Source organism: Protopterus annectens, chromosome 7.part1 (assembly GCF_019279795.1).
Source record: "Protopterus annectens isolate FY-2018-M chromosome 7.part1, PAN1.0, whole genome shotgun sequence".
Taxonomy (NCBI): Eukaryota; Metazoa; Chordata; order Ceratodontiformes; family Protopteridae; genus Protopterus; species Protopterus annectens.
Window position 1 is genome coordinate 480,667,388 of NC_056740.1, and position 25,015 is coordinate 480,692,402.

At 45.0% G+C, this 25,015-nt stretch overlaps 2 protein-coding genes across 2 annotated transcripts in view; one reads left to right on the forward strand and one right to left on the reverse strand.

The window, feature by feature from the left end:
• Positions 1-17,050, reverse strand: part of LOC122807832 (RNA-binding protein 5-like) — a 1,001,232-nt gene extending 984,182 nt beyond the window's left edge. The window contains exon 1 of the mRNA XM_044078931.1: positions 17,001-17,050. Coding sequence (XP_043934866.1) covers positions 17,001-17,017 — 17 coding nt within the window. The 5' untranslated portion in view covers positions 17,018-17,050. The remainder of the gene's footprint in view (positions 1-17,000) is intronic.
• The window catches only part of LOC122807833 (RNA-binding protein 6-like), a gene marked incomplete in the record, with an annotated part of 356,906 nt that overhangs the window by 41,828 nt on the left and 290,063 nt on the right, over positions 1-25,015 (forward strand).

Consider the following 25,015-nt stretch of genomic DNA (forward strand, 5'->3'; position numbering starts at 1 on the left):
GTCTTGCTGTTCCCGTGCTTTATGTCCTTGAGTAGGAGGCTGTGTCAGCTGCATACTGGAGAAAGGAAGTGGTTCCGATACCTTGGGTGCCAACTGAATGCTCACCGAAGCAAGGGCCCCCTCCATCACCTGAAAAGCAGGTCCGCCCGAAGAGGGAAGGGGTCCGGAACTGGGAAAGAACCCCCGAAACTGGGGTCACACCCCACCCCGACGAACCCACTCCCAGGATGGGAGCCTCGAAAAGACCAGAAACTGTCCGAGCCGCTGTAGATAGCACCACGGGAAAATAAAATCCGCACCGAACCATGAGTCACGGTGCCCAAAGCCTGGTCATGATCCCGGGGATGGACCATCTCTGAATGGAGCATGGTGAAAAGGGTACCCGGTGCCGAGGAGGATGTTATAACAGTAGCAGAGGGCGCCGGGGAATGCATCGGTTCCAGAGGGCTCCCAAGACCCCGGGGATGGACCATCTCTGACTGGAGCATGGTGCAAAGGGTATCCTGTGCCAAAGAGGAGGATGTTATCGTTAACAGTAGCTGAGGGTACCGGGGAATGCATCGGTTCCAGAGTACTCCAAGACCTGGGTGGAGGTCGGAGAAGGATAAGCAGGGGAAAAAAACAAAAGGGCTTCGGTTCTGGGTGGGAGAGAAGTAGGAGTTGGTAGACCTCTAGCTGTTAGGAGCTGATCAACAAACCTCACTATATCTACTTCTGACAGGCTTCTGGTGGATCTGAATGATGCTCCCAAGGGAGAAACAGGTCTGTCCAGAAAAGGGCTGTATTGCTCCCCTAGGAAGGGGTCATAAGTTGAAGAATACCTAGTCCATGGCAAGTATTCGGTCTTAGGTACCGAGGGTGGAGCTGTAAAGGTAAAAAATTGGTATTGTAACTGGTGTCTGTACCGATATGGCTGCAGCAAGTGGTCTCCATTCAGAGGTTGTTGACGGCGCCGAGGGAATGGGTTGAGTCCCTGGTGCCAAAGTGTCACAAAAGGTCTGCGTCTACAATGCCGAAGTAGGTAGGGCCACTTCCATTCCATAGAGGAACGAGAGACTGGAACAGAGTGGCTTCTCTTTTTCCTGGAGCCAAATTTTTCCTTGGAAGGAGGGGGTGAGACCTCCGGCCTCAGAAAAGGCCTCCGAGAAGGGGGTCTTTAGTAAGCCCTCAAGGATGAGTTTATTCTTGCATTCCCCGCAAGGGTGCGAGAACACGCTTCCAAAGATGTCACACCACCTGTAAATGATCAACACCAAAACACACACAACGGGCATGATTATCAGAATTGGGCATTTTACTCCCACGTTTGTTACACTGGTTGAAACCTGAAATGCCTTCTTTTCAGACATTATGGTAGAGTAACAAAAAAAAGCTAATAAACTAAACAAAAAGTATACTAGAAAACCATACAGGAAAAGAAAGGCCTGCCACAAGGATAGGAAAGGAGGGGCTGGTACCAACTATGGTACTTGCACTACCAGAGGTAGAGTATAGGAAGGTTAGTGAAAAAGGAGAGAGAACAAAGGAAAAGGTTGAAGAACTTTAAAGTAATTTAAGGAGATTTAGATACTAAAATATACTTCGCAAGCTGGCCCGACACATCTTGTTGGGAATGCGGCAAACGAGATCTGAAGAAACTGGAAGAGGGGCACTGTGGGTAGGATTTAGCTTGAGCTCGGACTTGTGAATGGGCCATGTCAGTTCCAAGGACAGAACTGAAGTCCTAATCATAGGGAATGAAGATTTACATCAGATAAAATGTTTAATTTTATTAGAAATGTAAGACCACCTTGCAATTAAGCCATGATAAAAGATACATTATTCCAGGGATAAAAATTAAAAGTGGGAATATTCCAGGGTGACTTCCTGTCATGGTTGCTATTCTGTCTTGCCTTAACCCTTTAAGCTGTTTACTTAGATTAGACAATGGCTATAATTTGGTTCCTAGAAAATTAAGTGTAAAGGCCTCTCATCTTCTCTTTGTCGACTGAAAACCATAGCGCTCATCAGATGAAAAACTGAAAGCATTACTGCAAGTAGTCAAAACTTTTTCAAATAATGTAACTTCATCTTGAAAATGTCCAAACACAACCTTTAAAGCAGGAAAACTGCAGCACCAAGAAAACATCAGTTTAGGACAAGAATGTTGATATAAAAGAAGTTGAGCAAGAGGGAGTGTATAAATATTTGGGAATTGATAAAACATGAACAAATGTGAATAACACTGAGTAAGGAATATTTTAGAAGACTTAAATTAATCCTGAAAACAGCACTGACATCTAGGAACAAAATTCAAGCCATAAACCAAAGTTTTGGAGTGACTGACTAGCCCTAAAACGTGTTGGACAGATTAGACAAGAAAACAAGGATGCTTTATGCTCATCAAAATAATTTATAAAAATCAGCATATACCAAGATTATATACTCCCCATTCTGAAGGAGGTATGGGCCTCCTTGAAATTTACTACATGCACAGAACTGCAACAGTGGAACTGCACACATCCGCTGACCTCACAAGACCCAAATGTAGTGAAAAATTTTGAAACATGGGGAGAAAAAATTTAAGAGGACTTCCCTGCTTAGTCTAGAAGAAGCATACTGGTGTCGAGCAGGAACAGAAATCAAACCAAAAGTAGATAAAAAAAAACCCGCCAGCAACTGAAGGGGTCCCCCCCCAAAAAAAAGGGGGGGTGAAGGATCAGATAAGATAAAAAGACAAGAAATGTGGAAAATGCATATAGTTGAAAGTACAGAAAACTTCTGGAAGAACCGCATGTTAAAATCAGGAACAAACAGGGATGGTTCAAGAGAGGATAACTCAAAAGATGAAGTGTTAATACTGATGGCCCAAGACAGTGGGCTTAAAATCCATTGAACATGTGGGAGAAAGACCAAATGTAAGTTTTGTAAAACAGGACTGGAAACAGTCGTACACCTTGTTCCGAATGGTTGTGACATACTAATGGCAGGAGGACTGTATACAGAAAGGTACAATAATGTGGCAAGGCTGCTGCACTAGGGACTGAGCAAACATGGTATTTCACTGGCTGAAAAACACTGGAAACATGAACCACAAAGCATCAAAGAAAATGAAGAAGTTACATCACATGGGATCACCCATTACCAACAGTTCAAAGAGATGTGAGAAAACCAGACATTGTGGTTCATGAAAAGAAGACAAAAATAGCATTGATCATAGAAAATCGCTACACCCAGTGTCTCAGTGTCTACAGTGTCTTGCACACACAGACACAAAAAAGATATACAATATCAAGATTTGCAGGCAAAAACGAGAGCAATGTGGAAGAGACACACCCAGGCAGTTCTAATAGTAGGAACAATGGGTCAAGAATCTACAATCGTATTTAGATAGGTTACCAATACATGCAACTGTCCGAACTGCAGGAGTCATTACTGGGCATACTGCGGGTGCTGAAAAGAGCACTTTTGGCTGACAAAGACTGAAAAATACTAACTTCATGAACTTTAATCACACTTTGACTTAGGAATGGGGTCCATGCCCCATCATGGTATTAAAAACCCAAATAATTTGGAGAAATTAAAAGGCACAAAACATACCAAACAAGCTGCCAGTTAATGTTATATAAATCAGAAAACAAAAGAATATGCCTCAAATATAAAGTATAAGATACTGATGCAAGTTCTTCTAGAAGGCCCAAAAATAAATTGCGGGCAAGATGAAGAAACATGAAAACATGTCACAACATATGGGTCTCATCGATACAACTGTTCATGGTCATCAGGACTGAGCAAAGAATCTGACAAATAATTATTTCAAATATACAGAATTCTAGAACAGAAAAATTAATAAAGCCCTACTGAAAATGATATTTTACAGAAAATAAAGGTCTGGTTACTGCAAATGGATGCAGGTGCACAGAAGTGAAGTGTCTGTCATTAATAGACCCCCTACTCAGTGATAACTGATGTGGAAGGTTTTACAACCCACTCAACTAGACAGGCCCTTAGTTTAACATTCCGATAGAAGAGCAGTACACTCAGGAGTGCAGCACTGCAGTGTCAGTAAATGAATCAACCCGGCTGGGGAATAAAATACATTTTGCTGAACTTCCAGCACCAAAGGAGTATACCACCTTTTGAGCTACTGACTCTGCCAAAAAATAAAGATAAAGTAAAAAGTAAAACAAATGGTACCATTTCTCTTGAAAAAATAAAATTACAGATGTACAACCAAGAATTACTAACTGGAGAAAAACCACTTCAGGGGGAGACTAGACAGACTTCTGTGTCAAATTTTAAAGCACAAAAATGTAATTCTACTGCAACCAAGTTGATAGCAATCTCTCATTTGACAACCACGTGGCCAAAGTGGTTAGAAAAACATTTTATATAGCCCACCTAATCATGAAGGGATTCACATCTAGATTAGGGGACGTCATCGTGCCTCTTTACTCATCCCTCATCAGGCCCATAATTGAGTACAATGCCCCTTTTGGGATGTACCTTACCAAACACCTGCAGCAACTGGAAAGACCCCAAAAGTACCTCACCAAGAGAATCAAAGGGCTCAAACAGATGTCATATGCTGCCCGGTTAAAGAAACTCCATCTCTACTCAGTGGCATATCGACTGCTCAGAGGTGACCTGTGCCTGACGTATAAGGCCATGTCCAACCCGGAATTAAGGGACATGCTGCACCTCAAAAAATCCAAATCCCATCGAGCTACACGCCGAGACTTGAACCTCAGCACTGAAATAAATAGGACATGCTGGAGGGACAGATTCATAACCCAGAGGCTCCCTTCACTATGGAATAAAATCCCAGTCCAGGTTAGGCAGAGTCCCTCATTGACTCTCTTCAAGAGGAATCTTGATCAGTGGATGGGAGATCATTGGTTTACCCCGGGTATCACTTCTGTGTCACTGTTAGACAGAGGCACAGTATACTAACCTTGAAAAAGGGCATAGCAAAATTAATTTAAAATGGGTGGCGAAAGCCAAACATACTCTGGCTAGGCTTATAAATGCCCTAGGGCAGATAGCCTAGTATGAACCTAATAAAAACATTAAACAAAGATGATAATGGGAAAAATTGCTACTACGGATGTTTGAAATAAAATGTAGAAAAGGCTTGTTTTAGCAAAGCTGAACATGCATGCAGCATAAAAGCAGCACCTTACAAGTCAAAGTGGAAGAAAATGACTGTGACAGACTGCAGAGACTTGCATAGTCTGGAGGGAAGGCTACGGTCCGGTCCACTACAGGACACCCACTAACAGTGTTGTGTTGACATACAGAATGCAACCCGCAGCCAAACACAGCATTACAAGACGCACCCAGCAGCTGCTCATATCCTTACAGCATTACAAGACGCACCCAGCAGCTGCTCATATTCTTACAGCTTTAAAGGAAGGAATGATTTCTTTGCCAAACAGGAAAATATGGAACGACTAGTCAAAAGGTCCCAAACATCACAAGCAAAGGGAGACTAAAGCAGAAAGAGAAATGCACATTGTACTACTGCAGAAGCCCAGTTTTTGGCATTTTAAGTTACCACAGAATGCATCATTCAGTGCACCATCTGGCATGCTAATCACAGTCACGTGCAACCCATGTTCATGCATTAAATCCTTAAAACTTATAGCACTTCATCCAAGCAACCTCAAAAGTGGTTATTACAAACAGGATCCTGGTCATTATCAGGGGATGGACAAATGGGGTCCCCGAGTACTAAGGTTTCACTTTGGGACTACCTCAGTGCCCCAGAAGTCACACTAGCAGAAAAGAAAGCATGCGCTTAACCTTCTGAAAAATGAAGGCATATTTTTCAATTCTTTAAGTAACGCCCGTCAATCTGTTAATATGAGGAAAGTGCCACCCAGGAAGACTGCCAAATTCAAAAAGATTTTTTTTTTGTCAACTTCTTGAGGGGGGGGGGGGGGGGGTTTACAGGACAAAGAAAAAAAAAAAAACATTTTCTCTCCTGCAAATCGCCATCTCCTATGGTGTACAGGAATGACGTCATAACTATCACTCAGCTAACTAGCTGGACTAGCAGTCTGGGTGTTTGACACAGCTGGAATGGAGGATAAGGTGTCCACCCTGAGTAGAAGACAGTGAACTGGGAAAGCTACCTTAGTGGTGGAGACCAAGACTCACAAAACTTAAATCCATCCACACATCCTAGCCTGACAGATGTGAGCTGCCCAAGTCACACCTCACAGACTGTCCCACTTTCTCTAGAGATGTTAACATACAGAGAAAGAGGAAGGTTGGAAAAACTGTGGCGCCTCCATATCCGACACTGCTTGGCTGGTATTCGCTCCATGCAAAGACTGACAAAGAACCACCCAATGGGAGGGAATGGGAATCTGTTGAGGAGCAGGTGTCATGTCAGAGCAGCTAGGAGGGAAGGGGGATTCTCTCTCTCATCATGAGGTAAAGAATTTCTTAAAATTGAAAACTGAATACTCTGGAACAGACTGGCGTGAACTACCACTTCACACACATCCTCAGACTACATCAAAATCAAGGCTAAACTCACAGAGGCTGCCTTGTCTTTATAATAAAGCTCAGATAAGCTAAAAAAAACTCAAGAATGCCCTAATGGGTGCAATGTCTAACCTCATACACAAAGCAGCAATCAGGAGATGGTATGTGCACACAACTGGAAGCACTACAAAAGCATAAACACAGCATTTTATGCTAGGACCCCAGCCATATAAATACACCAAGCTTCTTGAAGTAGTAAATGAAAAATAAAAATAAAAATAAAACTGAAGTACTCAAGAAAAGCACCTGCTCCACTATCAGCAGTGGACATTATATGAAGTGAGCACAATAAGCAATTACCATTAAGTTACTGAGTCGGCTGAGACTAATAGTGCCAGACAGGAGGAGATTAGCAATTCTGAAACCTATGATGCAGTCACCATCTGAACCAAAGTTAATACCAAGCCTGTGGTCTTGGTAGTCTTCTTAAAACGCCAGCAAGTCAAAACAGATATGCAGAGAAACTGGGTGGGACAAAAAATAAGACTGGAGTAGTGACAACCACATGCACACATCAAAGATACTGAACCGGAAAATTACTGCTCTCCCATCTTCTCCAAAAGAAAATCAGCAATGATATACAGTATATATAAAAAAGTGTACACACCCCTGTTAAAACAAAAAATAGAGAGACCACAATAAATCATTTCAAAACTTTTCCCACTGTAATGTGACCTACAGCCTGTACAATTCAATTGAAAAACAAAAACCTGTTAGGGGAAAAATATAAAAAATAAACTTACAATACACGAATTGCACAACTGTGCACACCCTTAAATCAGCATGGCACATCTTGACTTGGCAATATTTGCACATTCTTCCTTGCAAAAGCATTCCAAATCTGTCAGATTGCGAGGGCATCTATTGTGCACAGCCCTCTTCAGGTCACCCCACAGATTTTCTATTGGATTTAGGTCTGGCCTGGGCTGGGCCATTCCAAAACTTTAAATTTTCTTCTGGTGAAGCCATTCTTTTATTGATTTGGATGTATGCTTGGGGCCACTGTCGTGTTGAAAGGTGAAATTCATCTTTATAGCAGACGCCTGAAGGCTTTGGACTATAAGGGTATTTGGAACTGTTCATAATTCCCTCCACCTTGACTAAAGCTTCAGGTCCAGCTGAAGAAAAGCAATCTCAAAGCATGATACTGTCACCACCATGCTTCACCGTGGGGATGGTGTTCTTTTGGAGATGCAAAGTGTTGCTTTTGCGCCAAACATACCTTTCGAAATTGTGGCCAAAAAGTTCAACCTTGGTCTCAAACCATAACTTTTTTAGTTATGTACTTACCATAACTTTAGATGTTTGGGATCCATCTCGCCTACATTCTGTACTGATGGGTTTGGAGCCGATCCTCGGCTCCGACTCGGCACGCTATACTATAGAGCGAAGTCTCTAATTGGCTGAGCTATTCTATATCCCAGGATGCACCACCACTACTTCCCCAGATCTTGTTTGTCCGCACACATGCACACAGTCATAGACAGTTGAAATAACATTGCCAGGTGTTTCAAGATGAAACGGCTAAACTGAACCGTCCGGTCTCTTCTGATCTCCAAGGCAGGGGGAAAGAGGGCGAGTATTAGGAATGTAGGCAAGATGGATCCCAAACATCTAAAGTTATGGTAAGTACATAACTAAAAGATGTTATGTGATCCTATCTCGCCTACATTCTGTACTGATGGGACAGCGTCCCTAGCACCCGATTCCTGGGTGGCTCACTGGAAAACACTCCTGAGAACTGTGGAACTGAAGGAAGCTCGCCCCCGCGATGCCACATCCAATTTGTAATGAGAAATGAAGGTGTGAGAAGACCAGGTAGCCGCAGCACAAATGTCACTAATGGCAAGCTTGGAATGAAAGGCTGTCGAAGTAGCCATAGCCCTTGTAGAATGAGCTTTCACAGTGGTTGTAAGCTCTCTATTAGAAAGAAGGTAAGTATGACTGATACAGTCTCTGATCCACTTGGCAATGGTGACCTTCGTGACGGCTTTGCCCAATTTATTGTCCAAAAAGGACAAACAACTGATCGGTTTTCTTGTTTGATGCGTCCTAAGTAGAAACGCAACTGCCTGTGAACATCCAATGAACGGAAGATGTATTCCACTCTGTCTGAGTAGTTTGGGAAGAAAACTGGGAGTTCCAATGACTGTTGAAGACAAAAACTAGAACAAACTTTGGGAACAAAGGATGGATTAGGCCTGAGGGATACTCTATCCTTGTGAAAAACCAGGTACGGTGGTTTGACACATAGGGCTTGAAGTTCCGAAACCCTTCTGGCTGATGTAATTGCCACCAAAAAAGCAGTCTTCCAAGAAAGAAATTTCAAGTCACAAGTTGCTGCAGGTTCGAAGGGGGAAGAGGTCAAAGCACCTAATACGAAATTAAGATCCCACGGTGGAGCGGGATGAGAAATCTGAGGTCGTAGCAGCCCAGCACCTTTCATGAAGGCCTTACACAACTTATTGCTCATCAAAGGTGGGTCTATACTTTCATGAAAATTAGAAATAGCTGCCAATTGAACCTTGATGGTAGAGACCGAAGAACCTTGATTGAATAAAGAAGCAAAAAATCTCAAAACTTCTGACACCGGGGCAGAAATGGGATCCAATCCCCGGAGTTGGGCCCAAATGGCGAATCTCTTCCATTTGCCGTTATACATTTTTTTAGTCGAATTCTTGTGGGCCGAGGACAAAATATGTATGAATTCCGAGTCCAAAACCTGGTTCCTGACTAAGGTCGGAAGTGGAGGAGCCAAGCTGTTAACTTCGAGTGAAGGGAGTGATGAAGCTGTCCCAACTGATGGATCAAGAGGTCTGGAACCTGGTCCAGGAACCATGGATCGTCCAGTGCGTATTTCCGAAGAAAGGGCAGCCAGACTTGACGAGGCCAGTATGGGGCAACTAAAATCATCTTGCACTGCAAGTGAATCGCCTTCTGGATCACCCTGGGAAGAAGGGGAACTGGTGGAAAGGCATACACTAGGCCGGTGGGCCAAGCTTGGACTAAGGCGTCCTTGGGAAACCCCCCGGAACTGGGGTGAGAGAAGAACTGTAGACATTTCGTGTTGAGAGGAGTTGCAAAGAGGTCGCAACAAGGAGTTCCCCCATCTGCTGAAGATCTGAGTTGCCACTCTGTCGTTCAGAGACCACTCGTGCGGGGAGAGAATAGTTCTGCTCAGTTTGTCTGCTATCACATTGGATCTCCCCAGAATGTGTGTTGCTACCAAGAAACGGTTGGTTGCAATAGCCCAATCCCATACTTTCATGGCCTCTCTGCAAAGAGGGTAGGACCTGGTCCCTCCCTGCTTGTTCAGGTACCAGACTACTGACATGTTGTCGGACTGAACGGCAATCATGCCCTGGGGGCGGTAACTGTGTAGTGCTTGTAGGGATAGAAGCACCGCCCTCATTTCCAGTATGTTGATGTGTAGGGAACTCTCGTAGGGGTGCCACTTGCCTTGGACTGACCTGCCCAGGTAATGCCCCCCCCCCCCTGTCTGGGAGGCGTCCGTAGTCAAAACGGCCACTGGAGGTGGAGGAACGAAGGGTCGCCCCTGATCCAGGTTGGAGGAAAGAAGCCACCAACGGAGGTCCTGTTTGCACGTCTCTGTGATCATAATGAGGTGACGGAGAGGGAGATCCTGATACGACCACTGGACTGACAGGAGCCACTGGAGAATCCTCATATGCAATCTTGCTAAGGGAACTAGGAGAACGGTAGCCGACATGGAACCCAACAGTTGTAGGACCATCCTTGCTGGGGCTCGGCGTTTGAAGAGCAATGCTCGGACTTGAGATTGTAATATTTCTATCTTCTCTGTAGGAAGATAGACCCGCATTTGCTTTGAGTCTATCTCTACTCTGATAAATCGTATGCGCTGAGATGGCAGCAACACAGACTTTTCCCAATTGAAGGTGATTCCCAGGGAGTTGCCTAGAGATATAGTGGCTGCAAGGTTCTGTAAGAGTAGACACCTGGAAGTGGCAGTTAGGAGCCAGTCGTCTAGGTATGGAAACACCTGGAATCCTAGACTTCTCAGGTGAGCAGTCACCACCGCCAAACATTTGGTGAACACCCTGGGGGCTGTGGTGAGACCAAAGGGCAGTGCGCGGAACTGAAAATGACTGTCTCCCAGGCTGAAGTGCAAGTGTCTCCTGGACGCCTGATCAGGATATGATAATAGGCGTCCTTGAGATCTATGGAGCACATCCAAACACCTTCCTCCAGCAGTGGGAGAATGGATTGTAAGGTGACCATCCGGAACTTGGACTTCTTGACAGAACGGTTGAGCTTGCTGAGATCCGAGATGGGCCTCAAGTCCCCGGTCATTTTTGGCACCAAAAAGAATCTTGAGTAAGTCCCTAATCTGGTCTGGTCTTCGGGGACCGGTTGGATGACTCCTTTTTGTAGCAGCTTTGAAATTTCGATGGCTGCGAGATCCCGTTGACTGGGTGGTGGGTCCGGGATTTTCCGGGATGGTGGGGGGGGGGCTGAGAAAAGGGCATGTTGTAACCTCCGGCAATGATCCGGAGCACCCATCGGTCCTGAGAGATATTCTCCCAGGCCTTTAGGTGCCTCGAAAAACGACACCCGACTGGCTCCGGAGCGGCGCAGTCGGGCAATCCTTCAGGGATGCTGGAAGGTTGAGGAGCCACGAAAGTACTCGCGGTCTCCAGTGTTGCGGGGGCCTCTGCCGCCTCTGGGACGGCGTCTTCCTGAAAAATCCCCCCCCCCTGCCTCTAGAAGGGGGATCATCCTGCTGTGAGGGGCAAGTCTTCTGAGATTTGCGGAACCACATTTCCCCCCTCTTCTAGCCTTGGGATAAGGCCGGAAGGGAGTGGAAAACCGTGCCCCTACGGCAGTCAAAGTCTTACCCTCTTGTTCACAGCGGGTCAAGGTGTCCTTTACCTTGGGTCCAAACAAGGAGGACCCATCAAAGGGAGCGTCGGCAAAGGAAGACTTGAAGGCCTCCGCAAAATGACACAGGCGGAGCCAGGCTAGTCTCCGTAGAGCAATACCTGTACCCGCCACTCTACTCGCCCCTTCGGCCGCATATGAAATGAGCCTCATGGACGAGATCGATATTGATGACAGAGTAGCCAACTGAGAGCTAACCGTCTGGGCCAACTGCTCAGGTAGGTTACCAGAGAGGGTATCTGAAAGCTCCTTGACCAGATCCCTCTGAAGTCTGGTGAAATGCGTCAGGTAATTCAGAGACCTTAGAGTAAAGGCTGCTGAAGTAAGGGTGCGCTTCCCGTACCGATCCATACTCCTGGACTCTTTATTAGGAGGATGGACGGACGAAGCCTCTGCCACATCTTGCTGGGTAGCAGATGCCACCACCAGGGCATCTACGGCCACACCTTTAGATAAGAATTCCTTTTCAGGGGGGGCTGACAGAAATTTATTCGGGCGAGCCGGCACCGGTTCCACAGAATCCGGGTGCTCCCACGCCCTTCGAGAGATCAAATCCAGGAGCTCATCGAAGGGCGGAGACACCCAGGAGGCTGAGGGCTGAGCCCCGAAGGCCTTGAGGAATATCGACTCCTCAGCGGAAGGGGGTTTGGACTGCCAGTCGCCTCGTTGCTTGAGGATTTCTAAGATGTCCACAAAGGAGACATCGTCCGAGGACGACTTGGGGGACCCCTCCGCATCAGAGGTCGGTGTCCGAGGTGAGAGACTCAGGCGAGTCGACGTGCTTCCTCTTACACTGTCTCTTCCTGGGAGGTTCCTCCGAAGAAGCCTCGGAAGGAACCCCAGGAAGGGAGGAATCCCCAATGGGGGTGACCTCAGGCCCCAGGGCTCCGCTGTCTTGAGACAGGGGGACAACAAAGGAACAAGTCTCCATGCCAAGGGAAGGTGCCGGAGAGATGGTGGAGGTAGCCAAGGAAGATTTGGCCAAAGCAGTCCTCATGGCCCTGAAGGCCGGACCCCCCCCCCCCAGAGTCCTGGGAAGGTCCGACTCCCGAGGCCACAACAGTAGATGGCACTCACGCAGCCAACGCACCGAAAGGGAGGCTCGGAACCGAAAGCATTGGACCCGAAGCGTCACCCCCGGGGCCGAACGAGGAGGTCCGTGTACCGAACTCCGACCCGAAGGTCAGGGTTGGAGTAAGGGTCGGAGCCAACCTGAGAACCTCCACCGGCTCCACCAGCACAGACTCCAACGGTGCCGAGGCTGTTGGAGGAGGAACCAATACAACAGGGTGGACAATCGGCTCTGGAGCCGACTGGGCTAGAGCAGAGACTAACTTTTGGAAACCGGAGACTGGAACAGCCTTTGAAGCACCCTGTCTATATCCGAATCGGACATCCTCGAGGACCGAGAAGAGACCGATCGGGCCCGAGTTGACTTCGCCGCCGGTTCCGAAAGACTAGGGGACCGGCTCCGAATAGTCTCAAGCAGTATCGGCGCCGAGGGAGATTCCACCAGCACAGAAATTTCCCTCTGAGCCGACGGGAACTTCGGCGCCGAGGTAGAAGAGTCTGAGCGAGCGACCTTTCTCGGCTCCGAAACCAATGGAGCTGAAGAAGGTGACCCGCCTCTCTATGCTCGAGCGCTCGGCTCCAAAGACAGAGGAGTCAAGGCTGGAGGCATCGAGGCAGACCGTTCCGACCTCGGCTCCGAAGTCCGTGGAGCCGACGGAGAAGCCTGCCTTGATTTCTTAGCTGTCGGCTCCGACGGACTGTTCGGAGCCGAAGACTACTTCCTGGAAGGAGAGGGGGGAGAAGATAAAGCCTCCTCAAAAGAAGGGGTGATGAGCCCCTTCAATATCAATTTGTTTTTCCTCTCTTGGAGGACACGAGAAGAAAAGGCGTGACATACACTACACGACTCTTGAAGGTGTTTAGGACCTAGGCAATAAACACAGAGAATGGTCATCCGTGATTGACATCTTGTACCCACACTTGGTACATTTTTTAAAGCCCGAAGGCCTATGCTCCTTCGACATCTCTACAAGGAAACACACTACCAAAACAGACTAGGACAAAAACTACCACAGAGATACCAATCCCTCTAACTTAAACAGGATAGGCCCACAGGCAAACTGTAACACAGCTCTGCAGAGCGCGAGGGCAAGGCCCCTCTAACTAAAACGGGACCTTGTCGTTGGAGAAAAAATATATTTACTACACAAATATACTAAACACAAGGATATAACACAGTATGAAGTAGAGCGCGAGGAAACCCCTACTAATAAAGCGGGAACCTAGCGCTAACAAAATTCACACACAAACTTTCACAAAAACCACTCAGAAACAACAAGTAGCTGTTAAAACAGCTTTTGGTTGAAAAATTAGAAAATTTCTGACAGAAAATCAGTCAGTAAAAGGTACTTAGCCCAGCCAAGTCGAGACCACGTCTATTGCTATCAAGCGGCAAACGAGATCTGGGGAAGTAGTGGGGGTGCATCCTGGGATATAGAATAGCTCAGCCAATTAGAGACTTCGCTCTATAGTATAGCGTGACGAGTCGGAGCCGAGGATCGGCTCCGAACCCATCAGTACAGAATGTAGGTGAGATAGGATCACATAACATCACATTTTCCTACATGCTTTTGGGAGACTACGTATTGTTTTGTAAATTTTAGCCGGGCCTGGATGTTTTTGTGTGTAAGAAAAGGCTTCCATCTGGCAACCCTACCCCATAGTCCAGACATTTGGGGACAACGAGAGATCGCTGTCACATGTAATACACAACCAGTGTTTGCCAGAAATTCCTGCAGCTCCTTCAGTGTTGCTGTAGGTCTCTTGGCAGCCTCCCAGAATATTTTTATCTCTTCTTTTCAACAATTTTAGAGGAACGTCAAGTTCTCTGCAACGTCACTGCTGTCCCATATTTTCTCCACTTTTTTATGATGGTCTTTACTGTGTTCCACGGTGTGAAGAATGGGTGAAGACTGCCAGCCTAGCCAGATAGAATTTTGGAGATAATTCTGTCATCTGTAAATATTACTGTAAACCACAGGCTTGTTGTCTTAAATGGTAAAAATAGTGTTACATGTGGAATTGGAAAATAATGTAACAGTGCACTCAACTGACCAAGTAAAGCATGCTGTGACCCTTTGATGTTAAAACTTGGAGCCAGTAAGTCTAGAGTGAGGTACCTGCCTATTGTTTTTAAGGCCAGAGTTAATGGCCAGAATTTGCATGCATAAATGTCCTTTACTGCTCTGGTTTCTGCCCAGAGGTGAAGAAAGTAAATGTAGTTTGTTAGCCTGGGAACCCAGGGAAGTGTGAAGAATGATGTAATGGAACCAGGAATGTGATTTTAAAAACAGAGAGGAGAGAGCATTAAGCATTTTTGCCTTGACCAACTCAGCAGCACTGCCTTGCTGTATATCTAAGTTTCTTAGACTTGTGTTTTCTCTTACAAATAGCTAGAAACTAGAAAGAGCTAGAAACTAGAAAGATTACACTAAGTGTTTTTCTGTGATGTCAGAACAGTACTACTGAATTATTTTAAGTATTTCTCTGTGATCTCTGAACTCTTGACGAGCACTGTGTAGTAAAAAGTATTGTCTTGTGTTTTGACTGTTTTTAAATATTTTTACATCCTTTCAACTGTGGCTGTTTTGGTAGAGACAATTTAAGCTCTTTAGAGTACTTGCATGCCTTAGTAAAATTGCACAAAGCCACGCCAATAGCTTTAGCCCCGGGTATACTACCAATTGGATAATAATACTGCACAGTAATAATTGGACACACTTTTAAGGGCCTTTGAGTAGCTGATAAATATTAGTGGGTGGTGGCAGCTGGTACTACCATACAATCTGGGAACAGGGGGCACAGCTGAAAAACCTGTGCGGGCCTTCCCCAGGAGTGTCTGTGTGGTTATATAAACTCTTCTCAAAGCATGCGTGTCTCAGCTACTTGGGCAGGGACACGAAGCTGAACTTTACTGGGGGTCAGAGTCTATTTAATTGATGTCTGGTGTCTACCCAAGATGACTGAATGCTGTAATTACAGTATTCAAATATTAGCTTAAGGGCGCGCACAACAAAGCATTAGCTTAAGGGCGCGCACAACAAAGCATTAGCTTAAGGGCGCGCACAACAAAGCATTAGCTTAAGGGCGCGCACAACAAAGCATTAGCTTAAGGGCGCGCACAACAAAGCATTAGCTTAAGGGGGCGCGCACAACAAAGCATTAGCTTAAGGGCGCGCGCACAACAAAGCATTAGCTTAAGGGCGCGCGCACAACAAAGCATTAGCTTAAGGGCGCGCGCACAACAAAGCATTAGCTTAAGGGCGCGCGCACAACAAAGCATTAGCTTAAGGGCGCGCGCACAACAAAGCATTAGCTTAAGGGCGCACAACAAAGCATTAGCTTAAGGGCACAACAAAGCATTAGCTTAAGGCGCACAACAAAGCATTAGCAGAGTAGCGCACAACAAAGCATTAGCTTAAGGGCGCGCAACAAAGCATTAGCTTAAGCGCACAACAAAGCATTAGCTTAAGGTAGCACAACAAAGCATTAGCAAAGCATTAGCTTAAGCGCACAACAAAGCATTAGCAAGGCAGCACAACAAAGCATTAGCTTAAGGGCGCACAACAAAGCATTAGCTTAAGAGCATTAGCAGCACAACAAAGCATTAGCTTAAGCAAGGCGCACAACAAAGCATTAGCTTAAGGGCGCACAACAAAGCATTAGCTTAAGGCATACAACAAAGCATTAGCTTAAGAGCCAGCGCACAACAAAGCATTAGCTTACATGCAGCACAACAAAGCATTAGCTTAAATGCAGCAAGACAACAAAGCATTAGCTTACAAGACAACAAAGCATTAGCTTATGGCGCACAACAAAGCATTAGCGTAAGCAAGCACAACAAAGCATTAGCTTACATGCCAAGCAAAGCATTAGCTTACAACAAAGCATTAGCTTAAGGGCGCGCGCGCACAACAAAGCATTAGCTTAAGGGCGCGCGCACACTTGTGCAACCAGCGTACTGTACACTTTTTTTTATACTTTTTCCACTAACAAATTTGATTTTCAATTGAATTGTACAGGTCACATTAAAAGGTGGAAAAGTTTTGAAATGACTTGTGATATTTTTTTAGATCACAAAAATCTGGCATTTTAACAGGGGTGTGTACGCTTTTTATATCCACTCTATTACACAAAAACCTTAGAAATAAAAACTTGCACTGTTCACCCCCTAGAACAATATTACTTTCATTCAAAGCTTACCAACATGTCATAAACCTAGTTAAACTTCAGGGGGGCTGGTGTTGCATTACGATGCACAACAGTTCCAGGTGCCCTTTTCTGGAAGATCAAGCAAAAGAAGTTCAGCAGGACAACTGGGAGCCCCTCCCAAAACTGCTAATACAAGGTTTAAGTGATAACATGCAGCATTTTCAAAACCAATGTTAACAGCACTTTCAGTAATATGGGTGGCTACTGCTATTCACAGGACAAGCATATATTAATAACTCAGAGAAAAAAAGTTTGCTACTTACCGTTTATCAGAGCCCATTTTCTACCAAAACTGTAATCTGAAAGACATACAAGAAGTTAATCTGTTATGTGCTAGAAATCCAACAAAAATTAAAGCAAAACAAACAGCAAGAAAGTGAACGTGTCTTAAGCGGAATCAAATATTACATTTTATTTTTCCCCCTTTAGTTAACACTGCAATAGACACAAACTTTTATACAGTGATTGCCCACGGGAACAAGTTCTAATCTGAACGTTAAAAACAGCTACCAACTGTAAGAAGATCAATTAATAGATACCACTACAGCAGTAATTTCCTCATAAAATAGTGCACTACTTTAACAAGTATACAAATGCATCCCAAAAAGAGCGGCTCAATTCACTTGCAAAGTAACTGCACCACAGAGACATCAAATACACCACCAATATGCTGCCAAGAAGTAATCTCAAAACCACCACTCAAAAAAATGAAATGGTCCAGAAATTTGTACTGGTTAGCAAATGTGAATGAAGAAACAAATATGGTGCACAAGAATGCTGGCTTCTCTCTAAAAACAGCACCAATGACAAACAAGTGCCAGCACATACATCAACATGCCTGACACAATCACTCAACAGCCCAGAGACACAGCAAACAATTTTAAAAATGAAGCCAGTGTACAACTGCAGTAGATCACATCCATGTAGGAATAATGCGGGCTCAACCATGCCTGGCTTTGACACTAGAGTGGCAGCACAAATGCTAGCTGTGGGTAAACCCCACATTATCAACACCTAAACATGATGCACTGAAAAAGGTTTTAAACTAGATGATAATCTATTCTTTTTAATTAGTTAATGTTAATTATGGAAGTCAAGATCCTACACTATCACCATGTAGACAGCTACTGCATTCCAACTACAGCGAATGCACTCATCTCTCTTCACAAACCCTCGTTCTCAAATACTTCCATCAGATCTGCACTCCCACCTTATTTTGCTACATTAAACTCCCATCTGCTTAAAAAAGTTAAACAAAACACCCCTCTTCACATGCTTACCTCTTATGCCACTCCCTAGAACACATCCCATTTTTAAGAATCGTCCACTTACTACTTTCTACACCCCATCTGTCCTGGGCAACACAAACACCATCTAACTATACCTATCCATGTGTGAGCAATAACCTACATATGCGTGTGTGTGTACACATGTATTACATGTAAATTTGCTTGAATGTATATATGGAATATTTATATACTCTTATTCAATTGTGAAATATCTTGCAACGCTCTACCAAGTTCTTATAGTCTCTCATTGTATATTTTGTACATTTGTATTTTTAACCAAAAGGGGGAATTTCCTCTTATTGTACACTAACAACTGTAAAAAGTCTACAATCTGTATGCTACTACTCTGTAATGTCTCTTGTAAATTTTTCTTCTCTGTAAACTTATGGAGTTTCTCCCCAGGACTCAGCTGAAAACGGACACTTGTTGTCTAGTTGGACTATCCCGACAAACAAATGTTAAATAAAAAATAAATAATGTTCCGACTCCTCTGCTGCTTGCAGTCTCTCTGCAACTCTGAACCAAATGCCCTCAACCTGAAAAACATTAGAACTACCAAACCATTTTTTTCTTCCTACATGTGTTTGCCTATCAACCACCCTCCCTACGTTTGGTAAGCCCACCTGCTCCTCTGACAGCAGTGCCCCCTCCACACTGTGCAAGGCAAGTATGGACTGGAGGAATCCACCATCCAAGGCAGGTATGATACTTGCTGTCCGCCCCACTCAGCAACCCCCTGTAGTCATAGATAATGCATCTCCCCCTTCCCTGCCTCCTGAAGATCTGGTTTCAACCCCCCGCCACACCCACAGCAGCAGGGTCATCCCCCTTAAAGACAGGCTGAGTGTACCTACACCACAAAACTAACCAACAGCCTCAACCCATATTAAGCTATCATCATCCAGGACATACAGCTACGGAACATTTCTATAGACAACCCACAAGGTGCACAAAGCAGACTCCTGCCCTCCACTGTATTTCTACTAATATGCCAAAGAATATTAACTCTAAATAGTTTGGTAACATGTACACTTTCCTGGTACTAACCAGCCTCTGCCAGTTGGTAGAGACCACAGCTGCCTCCCAGTGACCATGTTCACTCATGGACCACTACACAGCGCAAAACCATGTTTCACATCATCTTTGGACACAAAGCAAATCAGTTGGTACTACTTTGTGTAGAAGATTAAAGGTAGTATCACCTTACCTGCAAATATACAGAAAACCTCAGTGTCATCAGTGCACCAATGTTTTCTCTACCAGTTTGCTATCTTTCTACTTTAATGTACAAAAAAAATTTCTAAGAGCTTACACTATGCTTTTCCATTTTACACCAAGTGGGTTTAACTGCTGAATCTTCACCCCAGTCCATATATTCCACAGAAAGACAGCAGCTAAAAATCGTACTGCCAAGCTCATCAGGTATCACCACTACTTCTTTCGGCTGTTCCCATTAGACCCGTTTCCATTCCTTCCTGTCCTATGCATCTTCCCGTCACACCAGCCACCTGCATATCCTCTCTTACCACATCCATAAACCTCATCTTAGGCTTTCCTCTTACCTGGCAGCTCCATCCTTGCCATCCTTTTCCCAATATACCCAGCATCCCTCCCCAGCACATGTCCAAACCAACGCAATCTTGCCTCTGGCTTTGTCTTCAAACCGTGCAAACTGAGCAGACCCCTCTAGTATACCAATTCCTAATCCTGTCCATCCTCATCACACCCAATGCAAATCTTAACATCCACCTCCAGCTTTGACTCCTGCCTTTGTCAGTGCCATCTCCAACCCATATAACACAGCTGGTCTCTCTACCCTCTTATAGGGCCTTCCCCTTAACGGTTACCAGTTTGACACAAATCATTCCTGACACTTCACCCTGCCTGCACTCTTCACCTCTCTTCCACACTCACCATTACTGTGAACTGTTGATCCCAAATATTTAATCTCATCCACCTTAGCCAGCTCTACTCCCTGCATCCTCACTATTCCTGTATCCTCCCCCTCATACACACACAGGTCTCTGCTGACCTTCATTCTCTCTAGAGCACATCTCCACCTCTCCAGTGTCTCCCAAACCGGTTCTCTGCTCATCCGCAATCGTAACAGTCCACGGTAACTCCTGTCTGATGTCATCTGTCAACCTGTCCATCACCACTGCAAATAAGAAAGGGCTCAGAGCTGAGTCTTTATGTAATCCCAGCTCCACCTTAAACACATCCATCACATCTACTGCAGACCTCACCACTGTCACACTACCCTTGTAGATAACCTGTACCACTTTTACATACTTTGCTGCCACTCCCTTCTTCCTCATACAACTCCTCTCTAGGCACCCCATCATATGCTTTCTCCAATTCCACAAAAACAATACAACTCCTCCTGACCTTCTCTATACTTCAACACTTAGAGCAAACATCGCATCTGCAGTGCTCTTTTCCAGCATGAAACCAACCATACTGCTGCTCACTAATCATCACCTCCCTTCTTAACCTAGCTTCCACTATGCTTTCCCATAACTTCGTGCTGTGACTGATCACTTTCATCTCTTTGTAGTTACTACAGCTCTGCACATTACCCTTATTCTTAAACTGGTACCACTTCTCCACTCCTCGGACATCCTCTCGCTTTCCAAGACTTCATTAAACAATCTAGTTAAAAACTCCACTGTCATTCCTCCACTGCCATCCCTCCCAAACACCTCCATGCTTCCATAGGTATATCTGGACCAACAGCCTCTCCATTCTTCATCCTCTTCATAGCGGTCTTTACTTCCTCCTTGCTAACCTTTGCACTTTCGGATTCACTATCCCTACATCATGCAACCTTCTCTCTCACTCTCTTCATTCATCAGCCCCTCAAAGTACTCTTTCCCATCGGCTCAAAACACTCTCTCTCATCATCCATCATACACCCAACTTGCAAAGCATATGCACCAACAACATTCACCATCACACCATCAATTTCCAGCTTCATAAACATCACCCTGACACACTTCACCTTCACAATACTCTCGGCATACTGTTCCTTCAGGATAAACTCTACCCCATTTCTCCTCCCATCCACACCATGACAGAACAAACTGAATCTGCCTCCGATGCACCTGGCCTTACTCCCCTTCCATCTGGTCTCCTGCACGCACAATATATCAACCTTCATCATCAGCTAGCTCTCTCTCTATACCAGTCATACTGCCGACAAAGTTCCTACCCTCAGTACCACACTCCTAACCTCACTCCTCTCTTTCTGCCTTCAGGCACGATCCCCCCCCCTTCTCCTTCGGCCAACAGTAGCCCAATTTCCACCAACACTCTTTCTGCTACAACACAAATCACAAATGGACAACCCTTAAGTAGAATGCACTGTTAAATGAAATAAATACAAAGCAGTATCTACCACAATAACATTCTGTAAAAGACAAAATAAAAATAAAAGCACACTCCACAGAGGAGTGCGTAAAGGGCCAATGGTAGCATCATTTGCATTACTGGTAGCATGCCACTTTTCTTGTTAACGAGAATCAAACATGCAATTTACTACATTAAACATAGGAAGCTGGGAAAAAGCATGCAAGTACCTGGGTGTTTACATCACATTCAGAACATTCCATAAGCCATTAGGATAGCTCAGCACCCAAAACTTAAGGCTGCTTTGGCATCCCCCCCAATAATGCCCAACACTCTGCCTCTCCCAACTCTAGATCAAGTGAAGGCATCTACAGCACTAACATGCGAAAAAACAGGATAATGGAGGAGTCAACAGCTGAAGATGAAGGACAATCAATACCTTCACATTTCATTTTGCAACACACACTGCATGAACTATCAAGACAGGAAACCAAACTTGCACAACAAGGTGGCTGCCCAAAAAAACCTTAATACCAAACAAAAAATCCAAACTAGTACAATCTACAAACCAGTACTACCTACAAACTATAGTCAAAACAACAAAGTCCGAATTTAGGAAAGGGTTTACATGAAAAAACTTTCAAAAAAGTATTCTTTCTAGAAGCAGACATCCCCTAAAGAAGCATACAAACAATATTTTATGAGCAAATGGCATTTACAGATATTTCTGGGGCATGCACCTCACAGCTGATGCCAGGTGAAGGCAGGGGATATGCAAGGAGTATTTTCCTTACAGAAGCAGGGAATATGGCAGAATCATCACACAAACGAGACAACATGAGCACAATGTCCATATGTCCCTCTCCAAGATGGATGGGCGTGCACAAGAGAAAAATGTATCCACACACCAAGATAGGATGGGCATGCACAAAAGAAAATGTATGCACGTACCAAGATCTTTCTCAGTAGTATGACACTGCTTCAGGATGTCTCAAATATCTCACTCTCTCTAAACATGGTTCCAAGGAGGCTTGCCAGGTTTGGTACCCCCAGTAGATGAGGAGAGAGGGACAGACAGAGAGAGAGAGAGAGAGAGAGAGAGAGAGACAGAGAGAGAGAGAGAGAGACAGAGAGAGAGAGAGAGAGAGAGACAGAGAGAGAGAGAGAGACAGAGAGAGAGAGAGAGAGAGAGAGACAGAGAGAGAGAGAGAGAGACAGAGAGAGAGAGAGAGAGACAGAGAGAGAGAGAGAGAGACAGAGAGAGAGAGAGAGAGAGAGAGAGAGAGAGAGAGAGAGAGAGAGAGAGAGACAGAGAGAGAGAGAGAGAGAGAGAGAGAGAGAGAGAGAGACAGAGAGAGAGAGAGAGAGACAGAGAGAGAGAGACAGAGAGAGAGAGAGAGAGAGAGACAGAGAGAGAGAGAGAGAGAGAGAGAGAGAGAGAGAGAGAGAGACAGAGAGAGAGAGAGACAGAGAGAGAGAGAGAGACAGAGAGAGAGAGAGACAGAGAGAGAGAGAGAGAGACAGAGAGAGAGAGAGACAGAGAGAGAGAGAGAGACAGAGAGAGAGAGAGAGAGAGAGAGACAGAGAGAGAGAGAGACAGAGAGAGAGAGAGAGAGAGAGAGAGAGAGAGAGAGAGAGAGAGACAGAGAGAGAGACAGAGAGAGAGAGAGACAGAGAGAGAGAGAGAGACAGAGAGAGAGAGAGACAGAGAGAGAGAGAGAGACAGAGAGAGAGAGACAGAGAGAGAGAGAGACAGAGAGAGAGAGAGACAGAGAGAGAGAGACAGAGAGAGAGAGAGACAGAGAGAGAGAGAGAGACACAGAGAGAGAGACAGAGAGAGAGAGAGACACAGAGAGACACAGAGAGACAGAGAGAGAGACACAGAGAGAGACACAGAGAGAGACACAGAGAGACACACAGAGAGAGACACACAGAGAGAGACACACAGAGAGAGACACACAGAGAGACACACAGAGAGAGACACACAGAGAGAGACACACAGAGAGAGACACACAGAGAGAGACACACAGAGAGAGACACACAGAGAGACACACAGAGAGAGACACAGAGAGAGACACACAGAGAGAGACACACAGAGAGACACACAGAGAGAGACACACAGAGAGAGACACACAGAGAGAGACACACAGAGAGAGACACACAGAGAGAGAGAGACACACAGAGAGAGACACACAGAGAGACACACAGAGAGACACACAGAGAGAGACACACAGAGAGACACACAGAGAGAGACACACAGAGAGAGACACACAGAGAGAGACACACAGAGAGAGAGACACACAGAGAGACACACAGAGAGAGACACACAGAGAGAGACACACACAGAGAGAGACACACACAGAGAGAGAGACACACAGAGAGAGACACACAGAGAGAGACACACACAGAGAGAGACACACAGAGAGAGACACACACAGAGAGAGAGACACACACAGAGAGAGACACACAGAGAGAGACACACACAGAGAGAGACACACAGAGAGAGACACACAGAGAGAGACACACAGAGAGAGACACACAGAGAGAGACACACAGAGAGAGAGACACACAGAGAGAGACACAGAGAGAGAGACAGAGAGAGAGACACAGAGAGAGAGACAGAGAGAGACACAGAGAGAGAGACACAGAGAGAGACACAGAGAGAACGAACATGAAGAAATGGGTCCAACAAGCAACACTATGAAGGACTGCTAATGCATGCTACCTACCCTGACCTTACTACTGTGTTTAAGGGAACACCTGACAAAGTATTAAATGTCAATAAACATGCAACTAAATAAAGAAAACACTGGATAAAATAAAAAAGGCAGAGTAGATCATGGGAGTTCCTAGTGCTATCCCACATGGACTGTGATGTGGCCACATTTAAGCAAGTCATACTATGAACTAGTCAAAAATAAATATCCCATAAAATTACAAAAATAATTTAAAACCCACAAACTATGACAAATGAATTTACACGTCAGCAAAGTCAAAACAGAAAATATTAAAATTAAAACTGCCTCTGATTCATACTACAAAACTAATTCCACTGCAGGCAGGCATTCAACCATATAAAGTCAAACTTAGTGCTTCAGATGTGTGCGGGCAGGGCCCTCCTATCTATAAAAGGTACCACACCATCTTACAGTTCTTTTCTGCTTTGGGGGATCTTTTGAGTAGTCATTAAAAGCTGTGGTCAGCAAGACCCATGAAATATGTTCAAAAGAAATACTTTACCCTTTGGAAAATCTAAGGTGCAGGCATTTCCATTAATGGGCTAAAGTTTATTTGTGAAAGATTAAACAAACCAGGATTAAACAGACATAGAAAGGAAGCCCACACAGCAGCAGTAGCTTTACACAAGCACATGCTAAGCCTGCGGAGACAGCTGTATTATGCTCGCTGTTGGAAGATTAGCAAGTATAACTAAAACGTGCCAGAAGTGCCCACATGCTTAGGGTTATGGCACACATATGCATTCAAGACTTGAATGTTGAGGAGGCAGCTAAAGCCGCCTTTGAAGACTGCACTTGACATCTTGTAAAGATTGTTCAGGGTAGACTTAAAATGCAATGTAGCCAACCACTCATTTGTGATAAGGCTGGTTTAAGAACAGATCTTCCTAGTTTTCCTACAAC